Below are 9,522 nucleotides of genomic sequence, written 5' to 3'. Positions count from 1 at the left end.
ACGATAAATTAATGATAGTATATAATAAATATTAAAAATTGTTATATTTTGTAGAAATAAATTAAATATGTATAAATTGAAGCTAAATTTAAAAGATATTTTATTTTAAATAATTTGTAGTACAAAAGATTTGGATGTTGGAGTTGTACAAAGTGATATTTTTATTTGGTAGTTTGATTTTTGCATTTGTTTTAGTTGATGGACTTAGTTATCTTATGTGGTGCTCGTCCTCCTTTTTTTTGTTGATTGTTAGAGTTGGTGCTTTCTTCTTTTTGTCATAGGTTATTGCGAAGACATGTTCTTTATGAATTGTTGAGTTTGATGCATTTTCTATTGTGTTATTTGGTTCCATCTTTGTATGTATGTTCTTCTTTCGAAGATGTGTCTTGAATTTGTATGGTTTTCTTTCTTCTTAATCTCTTGATAAGGTGGTGCTTCAATGTTATTATTTTTCTGAAATGTCATTAGATTTAAAGCAGTTGTGCCCAATAAGTTTTTTGCGTCGCCATCAAATAGTACAAAAGTTATTGTAATACTTTGATATAAAATCTTTAATTGAATTCTGAACCTAAAATAATTATTGGGCTAACAACTAATAATTTGATAGATGAGATTATAAAAAGTATATATAGTTACCTTATTGTTGGATATTGTGGTGTTTGATTACATGTGCCACAAATGTAGTTGTTTCTTTTTTTTATATGCTTTCTTTTGACACTTTTTACATTTAACATAGTTCCATCCTAATTTGTCATCAATTTCGTTTATAGTTGCTAAAATTGTGAAGATCTTTTCCTATTCTAATATTCAATTTATGTTATCATTAGGTATATAGTATTTGAGTAAGTATGAATGTATGATGCATGTTGTGATTTTTTTTGTCATACCTGATCATCAGATTCTCATTGCAGTTCGAAAATATTTTTTTTTTGTGCTAAATTTGATGTTATGTGAAGGAATAGTGATAAGAGACTTATATATATAGTTTAAATGGTATGGAATTTAAATATTTATAGGGTGTGTGTGGTTCAAGTATTACTTTGTTACAAAGATTCCATTCGCATGGGAATCAAATATACCCAAGGAGAAGGTGAGAATTGAAACGATGGAATTTTGATTCTCTAGAATCAAACTTGCTTGAAAATAGCTTTTTAAACTTTGAACTACACATAGGCATATGATATTTCTATCTTAAAATTTTTAGGAATTATTTATAATTCCCCCAACCACAGACACCCATAACGTAAAATTTATTATGATTAATAATATTATTATGACATTTGTAATATGGATGTTTATTATCTTTAGTGAGTTATTTATAAAAATTAATAAATTAATTGTTGCGGTTATAAATTTATTATATTGTTTATAACGGTAAGATATAATAAATAATTTAATGTATTTGGAGATTACAAATTTGTTGGATTTTATTTTTTAGTTTTTTATTTGTATCTAATATGAAAATGTATGTCTAATATCATATTTTTTTGTTTTGTTTTGATACTCTTTTAATAAATTTGTTTTTTTTTTTTAGTTTTCAAATATTCTTTTCAAAATTTATATTGGTAAAATAAAATAGAATTTGTTTTTAATAATAAGTAAAAACTACAATAATAGTTCTTTGTACCTAGTGTTACTTTTAAAAAATAAAATGATTTTTTTTACCAAAGATACAGACGCGACCAATATGGAAGACTATACCATTTAAGGTATAACTCATTGGCAAAAATTAAAATGATTATAATAAACATAATTATAATAATAAAATATAATTTCATTTTTTTAACTTTTAATTTATAAATTAATTGTTGTGGTTATAAATTTATTGTATTGTTTATAACGGTAAGATATAATAAATATAGGAATATGAATTCAATGTATTTGGAGGTTACAAAGTTATTGGATTCTATATTTTAGTTTTTTATTTGTATATTTTATTTTTTTGCTTATTTGGAAATAATATTTGATTTAGCAATAATTGAATGGTTGATTCTAAAATTATGCCAAGTAAGCAATATTACTAACATGGCATTAGTAAGAGAAAAGAAATGCCTTAAAAATAATATGGTACATGCTTATGTATCTATTTTTATATATTAAGAATAGATTAGAGTTTTATATAAACTTTCTAATATGTTCTAAAAAATAAAGCAAAGTTAAAAAAGAAAATTTACCATTAGTAGCTATTAAAGCAAGGACCACTGCAAAGGTTATGTGAACTGAAATTTTAGTTATACTCAGTCCCAATCCCTCAATCTCAATTCTAGTTCCAGGAAATAAACGCAGTCTTAGGTAATTTGAGTGGTAGCTTCATGTCCTGTTAATAGGAATTTAAGTAACTTAAGGATACTTTCTTTGGTTCTAAATAAGTACCTATTTTCAAATTTTATTTAGTCACAGATAAGGAAGTTAATCAATAAGATTCCTGATTCTTCCTATAAATAAAATTCTCAATAGAAGAGAAGTGTTATTCTACTCAATTCAATGATAGAGAGAGATGACTTAAGTACAAATAAAGAAGGTTGGGAAATTGCCTTTAAAACATTTAATGCTTTACCTAGCAAAATTCGAAGCCCCTATAGATCTCTATCTTCCCTTCTCATTGAAGAGTGGAAGGAGAAAAGGTGAGCTTATTAAAGAGAGGAAATGGGACTGAAAAGTAAAAAAGGCAAGTGTGTGCCATCCTTATTTGAATAAGGTTTGTGTTTGATTGACAGTAGAAATAATTTGGGAAGAATATGGTTGAGTTTTGTATTGTTGCTCAAAAAGAAATATGGTTGAGCTTAATTTCAACAAAGCCAAACAATGTGGTTTCAGCTAAATGTGGAGTGAAACCTCAAAATGGTCCTTTAGATTGGGCCCGTACACCAATGTTACCCCTCAGTTTCTAAATGCTTTAAATGCACCCTCCAATTTGAGTTTCGTGCGAAATCCTGGTCCTTCCACCCAATTCCGGCATGACTCAGCAGCCGGAGTGCTGAGCTAGCGGTTGAGCTAGCGGTTCCACCACCTCCATGTGGACTTCATCACCCTCCACCATCACCATCGTTCCTCCTCTTCTCCCAACGGAGCCACTACCCTTCTCTCTTCTTCCAATTCTCTTTTCCTTTCTCCCTTCCTCAAGCATGGCGGCCTTTCCTTCTCACCAGCCTTCAGATCACTACCTGAGAACCACCGCCGCAACCCTTTCTCTTTTCTTCTTTCTCTGTTCTTTTCTCTTCTTCCTTAAGCTTGGAGAATATTTCTATACACTTTCAACAACAATCAGAATCCAACAAACTAAATTAACCTATTATAACCACCTAAAATCAATTAAAACAGATAATTAAACTAAACTAAGCCTAAAACTGGTGAAAATTAAAACTAAATTCTAAATAAAAACCTAAACTAATAGGGGAAGTTGGGGTGGTCAGACAAGGAAAGAAGGCAAACCGAAACGTGAGGAAGGAGATGAGGGTTAGTCATCATGGGTGATGGAAATGACAAGGAGAAGCAGACGAGGGGAGGACACCAGCAGAGTAGTGGTTGCAGCGGCTATTGCGGTAGTAGTAGTTCGGTGATGAGGAACAAAGATAAAGGTACCCGACTCTTTAGCTGAGAAGAGGAAATGGGGGAGGAAGATGTGGCGGGTCTGGGTAAAAGTCAGAGGTGATGATGGTGGCGATGGAGATGCTGGAAGCTGCGATAGGGGTAGGGTTCGGTGCGTGGAAGAGGGTGATGAAGATGGCAGATTGGCGGCGCCCGACGGAAGTGGTTCGCCAGGAAGAAAGCTCGACATTTCTGGACCTGATGGGGAAGGAGAGGATAGAGGGAGGAGGTTGGACGAGGTGGTCGCAGATGGTGGAGGCTATGGTGGCTCACGGTGGTGGTTCAGCCTTAGGCCAATGGAAAGGGCTATAATGTTTGAGGAAGGGAGAAAGGGAAATGAGGATTGGAAGAAGAGAAAAAGGTAATAGCTCCGTTGGGAGAAGAGGAGGAACAATGGTGATGGTGGAGAATGATGAAGCATACGTGGAGTGGGGTGGAACTGCCAGCTCAGCGTACCGCTGTTGAGTCATGCCGGAATTGGGTGGAAGGACCAGAATTTTGCATAGAACTCAAATTAGAGGGTGCATTTAGAACATTTAAAAACTGAGGGGTAACATTGGTACACGGGCCCAATTTGAAGGACCATTTTAGAGTTTCACTCGCTAAATATGGTTTCAGCCAAACAATGTGCCTCAATAACACGTCCTTATAACAATCCTACTAAGTGTTGAAATATCATGAATTATTATAAATGGAAATTCATGACTGACAGTTTTAACTAATATTTGTGAAGAATCATTTTATAATCTGATATAAAATCCATTATATTAAGAAGTGAAGGTGCCAGACTGCCTGTAACATTGTTAATCATGTCACCTTCAATTGTTGTGACATGAAGTCCCTAATTTCATCTAACATCAAAGATGATTCAGGCAAATCCTCAAACACATAAGACCCATGAAATGCATTTGGATACTCCACCAACCTCACTCCTACTCCTGCACTCTCTAAACCCTTGCAATATTTTCTTTGCCAATCTTGCAACGGGTCGGACCCACCAATCACCACGAGTGTGTTCGGGAATTTCGAGCCTGAAAATCTTGCCGAATTTGGCCCGAACACGTTTGAGGCAGGATGGTTCCGGTTCGACCCTTTCGGCAAGAATGCTTTCCAGAACCAATCAGCCCGGTCCACCGACAAACCCGGAGCCCCGTTCCCAATTCGGATCTCTGACTCGGTCCTTTCCTCCCCGCCAAAAAACGGCTGAACTGCAATCAGCCCGCGCAATCTCACGCGCTCAAATTTACAGGCGCCAGCACGTGCCACTACGTGGTGTCCCAAATTCCCACCAGCGCTATCGCCCATGATAAAACACCGGCCAAGATCAGTGCCAGGAGGGAGGCGCGTGGGGTCCACGGAGTCAAGAAACTTGACGACGTCAAACCCGTCGTCGTATTGGGCGGGGCAGCAGTGCTCAGGGGCAAGACGGTAATTAACTGAGATCACAATGGAGCGGACGTGATTGGCCACGCGCCTGGCAAACGAGTCCATAAACACGGTGTTGGCAGAGTTAGTTGCAAATCCGCCGCCGTGGAAATATACTACGACGGGGAGAGTGTCACCGGTAGCAGTGGCGGCGGCGGTAGAGTGGGAGGGAGTGTATTGTCGGAACCAGAGGTCGCGGGAGGGGTCGACGGTGACATCGACTGAGGAGGGTGGGGTGGGCGGTGTTTTGGGGTCGAAGAGTCTGAGGAGGCGGCGGTTGATGGTGAAGTCATGGCGGAAGCAGGCTTTGCGGATGCACGAGTAGGCTGAGATCATAAGCTTGATCTTCCATGGAAGCGACATTGTTGTAAGAAACTAAGAATGAATGAGTGAGTGAGTCTGTAACGACAAGTGCGGAAAGTAACGAACGCTTTTGGTTTCTGTTATGGTTAGTTATTACTGTTTTTCTTTCTTTTTTTAGTGGAAACTTGTATTAATAAGTTGGTTTTCACATTTAACAAAAAGGGCACGTGGAGTTAATTTGTCACGGTAAAATTTATATTAGATTCCTACTAGGGAGCCAATGAGGTATTTGTGCAATGTGTACAATTGGCTGCTTATTTAGTTCAGTATGAGTTAAAAATGAAAATTACCAACGAAATAATAAATTTAAAAACTCTTATTCAGTTATTTCACGTCAAATTTCAAATTTTAAAAAAATTCCGTTAGTTATTTCAAAAAAATAACCATCTGTTGCTACTTGACTTGCCACATGCCACTCACTCTTAATAAAAATAAACATTCACTTAAGTATAAAAATAATCATTCGTATACCTAATGAATTGAACATCTAACATATTTTAATTATATATAACTAAACTCAATCCAATCAAAATAATCATCTACATAAAAATAAAATAACTATCCGCATACCTACTAAAATGACTATCCTAAATTGACCATTAAAATAGAAGAAGATGAAGAAACAGAAGAAACTATTATTGTGGCGAAACATAATTTTAAAGGACTAGTCATGACAAAAGCAGCACTATTGTGAAGCATAGGGCTCAAATCAAGAAAGAAGCTAACCATGCTGGGATCCGAAGAAGAAGAACATGGTGGTATCATCGGTGAGAATAGACTTGAAGGAATGGGAGAAAGCGAAGGCGCATCGGAGGAGGTGAAGACGGTGTCGGGAAGAAGGCACACACCGACGGAGGTGCTGGACGTCCAGGTTGCTGCGGAGCCGTTAGTTCGACCCACACAATATGTGCGTCCTCCCTTGGCGGTGGCCTATGCGGCGACGGCACCAGTCGGAACAGTGTCGGCGCGATTTCCGATGGCGGCTGGTGACCGTGGCATTAGTGTACTGGCGAGACTCTATAAGAAAGACATAGAACGCTGACAAACCGTATTGAGAGAGAGAAGTGAGAGAGGGAGGTAGTTTATTTGTTTCCAAAACTTAATATTTTGATTTAAATTTCAAATTGAAAACTATTCAAATTTAATTAGTTGCCTATAATTTAAAATTAATTAATTGCCTATCAAATATTTTAAATTTTAAATTAATCCTATTGTATGCATTGTACAATATCTCTATTGTCTCCTTATACTTTTTCTTTATATTAGAAAATCTTAAAGTCAGCCGTTTTTAGCAATTTTGATCGTTATTTAGTTAGTATAAATATTAAATTATTTTTAATAAATAATTCTATTAATTTATGTGTATAAATTATAATAAATATAGATACAAATTTTATTAATTTATATGTATAAATTATTACTAATTAAATATTTATTAATTATGTAATACCTCTGAATTTAAATTATATAATTGAAGTTTTTGATAACAATGTATCTGGATGTATATATAGGTTCCATTCATCATTAGGGTAAAAAACACCAATAAGTCAGGTTGAGGATTTTTTTATCCAAATCAGCCAAAATGAAAATTTTTTCAGTATTCAACTAAAGATCACTTCTATGTAATTCGAATCAACATCAGTTGAACTAAATTTGCAAGTAATTCGAAACAACATGCTTCGGATTAAAAGCATAAAAAATTGCATGTAATTCGAATCAACATGTGTCGAATTAATAATAGCATAAATTCGAACTAACTCGATTCGAATTAGTAGGAAAAATAAAGCAAGCCTTAATTCGAAATTACTTTATTCGAATTATGTGTATATAGTGCGAATTAGGTTGTTTCAAATTAGTGTGTACCAGACCTCTATATATATGTGATGAACGTGAGTTGCCCTCATTAGAGAGGGGTCATATGGCTGGGGAGGACAGTTTTATAGTGTTGGTTCACCACAGTGGATCGATTAAGCGGAAAACTCGTTCCGGTGTCAAGTTCACCGATAAGGATCCTCTATGTATTATCGTGAGTTCTACGACGAGCTTTGATGACCTTGCTAGCTCTGTACTACTGAAACTTGGTCTGGATGGTGTGAAAAGGGTTAAGAAGTTTTTCTATCGCATTCCAATCACGGTGCTCCAAGATACTGTGAAGTATGATTGTTTCACGATCGGGAGTGATGAGGACTTGCAGGTCATGTTTCTTTGTCGCCGGCAGTTTCCCGAAGTGAGGACACCGGAGCTGTTGGCAAAGTTCGTTGATGTGGTGTCCAGCTCGGGGGGTTCGAACCGGAATACCAACACTTTAGCGATGGTTGCCGGTTCTAGCTCCAAACCTGCCGTTGCATCTTCCTCAGTCCCTGCGTACGAGCCACCCGCCCCGCCTGTCGCCTCCCCTTCGTTCACTGTTGATCTCAACGGCAGTGTTGGCGACGAGGTTGGAACAGGAGAACATCAACATACCTCTGTACAATGTCCTGCACCGGCTGGGGATGGAGATGGATTGTTTGATGATCTAGAAGACGATGATGTCGAGTCGGATATGATTGCTGATGACAGTGGCGATGATATTGGAGCGAGTGAGCTTGCCGGTGCGGGTGGTGGTTCTAGCTCTGGCACACAGCAGTACCCTCCACATTTTTCATCTTTGGACCTGGATGCTATGAGGCAGGAGGGGGTACCTGGGGAGCCTGCTGGATTTGGCGCTAGAGATGCAGAAGGGTCAGCTGGTATGACAGAGTTTCAGGTTGGTCAGCAATTTCAGGATAAAGAGGCTGCGCTGTTAAGTGTGAAGACTTACAGCATCCGCCGAGGTGTACAGTACAAGGTAGTAGAGTCTGATTATCGCCGTTATGTTGGCAAGTGTTCTGAGTTCGGGAATGAGTGCACATGGTTGATTAGGCTGAGTCTCCGACAGCGTAAGGGCATTTGGGAGGTCAAACGGTACAATGGACCGCATACTTGTCTGGCCAGCTCTATCTCCAGCGATCACAGGAGTTTGGATTATCATGTGATATCGGCATTCATTATGCCAATGGTTAGAGCCGATGCATCTGTCAGCATCAAGGTGCTCCTAAATGCGACGACCTCACACTATGGGTTCAGGCCTACCTACAAGAGGGTCTGGATGGCGAAGCAGAAGGCTGTTGCCGTCATTTATGGTGACTGGGATGAGTCGTACAACGAGCTCCCAAGGTGGGTGTTAGGAGTGCAGTTGACCATACCTGGTTCTATTGCAGTTCTTCGGACTAGCCCTATTTGAGTTGGGGGACAGCTGGACGAATCTCAGACTTATTTTCACAGACTGTTTTGGACTTTTTCACCGTGTATCGAGATATTTCGTCATTGCAAGCCATTGGTGAGTATTGATGGGACCCATCTATATGGCAAGTATGGGGTACGTTGCTTGTTGCGATTGCACAGCACGGGAACTCCAACATACTCCCTGTTGCATTCGCACTAGTCGAGGGTGAGAATGTTGAGTCGTGGTCATTCTTTCTCTCCCACCTCTGGCAGCACGTTACACCACAGCCGGGGTTGCTCGTTATTTCTGACAGGCATAACGGCATCAAGGCCGCGCTTGAGGCTCCCGACGGGGGCTGGCTACCTCCGGCTGCATACCGGGCTTTCTGCATTCGACACGTGGCAGCAAATTTTGTCCTCACCTTCAAGGGTAAAGATGCAAGGAGGCTTCTTGTGAACGCTGTCTATGCTAAGACCGAGGTCGAGATCGATTACTGGTTTGATATTCTACGCTCGGAAGACCCGGCGATGTGTGATTGGACGAACCGGATTGAGTATTCATTGTGAACACAGTATTGCGATGAGGGCCGGAGATTCGGTCACATGACGACGAATATCTCTGAGTGTGTGAATTCAATCCTCAAGAGTGTGATCGTGCACTCTCCGAACGGCATGTGAAAATTGTGCGTCTTCGGACGCCACCTCTCGACGAATGCACTCACAAGCGGCTCGTCTAATCGGAACCATCTGTCCTTCAGTCTCGCAAGATGGTAAAATCCAGCCATCTGCAAGTACGGAACGTACCTCTCACCGAGTCGCATTCCCTGCTGCCGCCGCATACTCGATATGCAACGCCGGGGCTGCGCATTACATGGACCACATGATTAGAACAAATTCAAATAC

At 38.9% G+C, this 9,522-nt stretch overlaps 2 protein-coding genes across 2 annotated transcripts; one reads left to right on the top strand and one right to left on the bottom strand.

The window, feature by feature from the left end:
- Positions 1-4,395: 4,395 nt before the first annotated feature.
- On the bottom strand, positions 4,396-5,376 carry LOC127747508 (probable carboxylesterase 18). The gene has a single exon (XM_052261485.1). The coding sequence runs from the start codon at positions 5,374-5,376 to the stop codon at positions 4,396-4,398; it is 981 nt and encodes a 326-aa protein (XP_052117445.1).
- Positions 5,377-7,294: 1,918 nt separating this feature from the next.
- LOC127747507 (uncharacterized) lies at positions 7,295-9,186 on the top strand. The gene is made up of 2 exons (XM_052261482.1): positions 7,295-8,614; positions 8,800-9,186. Exons 1-2 carry the CDS (start codon positions 7,295-7,297, stop codon positions 9,184-9,186), a joined length of 1,707 nt encoding a protein of 568 aa, XP_052117442.1.
- The last annotated feature ends 336 nt before the right edge of the window (positions 9,187-9,522 follow it).

Source organism: Arachis duranensis, chromosome 1 (genome assembly GCF_000817695.3).
Source record: "Arachis duranensis cultivar V14167 chromosome 1, aradu.V14167.gnm2.J7QH, whole genome shotgun sequence".
Taxonomy (NCBI): domain Eukaryota; kingdom Viridiplantae; phylum Streptophyta; class Magnoliopsida; order Fabales; family Fabaceae; genus Arachis; species Arachis duranensis.
Note: the sequence above shows the minus strand (reverse complement) of the source record. Positions and strands in the feature narration are given on the sequence as shown.

What these genes read in the sequence shown, in the direction of transcription:
- LOC127747508 (XM_052261485.1), bottom strand. Translation starts at nt 5,376, where the DNA reads ATGTCGCTTCCATGGAAGATCAAGCTTATGATCTCAGCCTACTCGTGC.
- LOC127747507 (XM_052261482.1), top strand. Translation starts at nt 7,295, where the DNA reads ATGGCTGGGGAGGACAGTTTTATAGTGTTGGTTCACCACAGTGGATCG. An exon ending in CCATACCTGGTTCTATTGCA is followed by an intron (nt 8,615 to 8,799) that starts GTTCTTCGGACT and finishes GCGATTGCACAG; the next exon opens with CACGGGAACTCCAACATACT.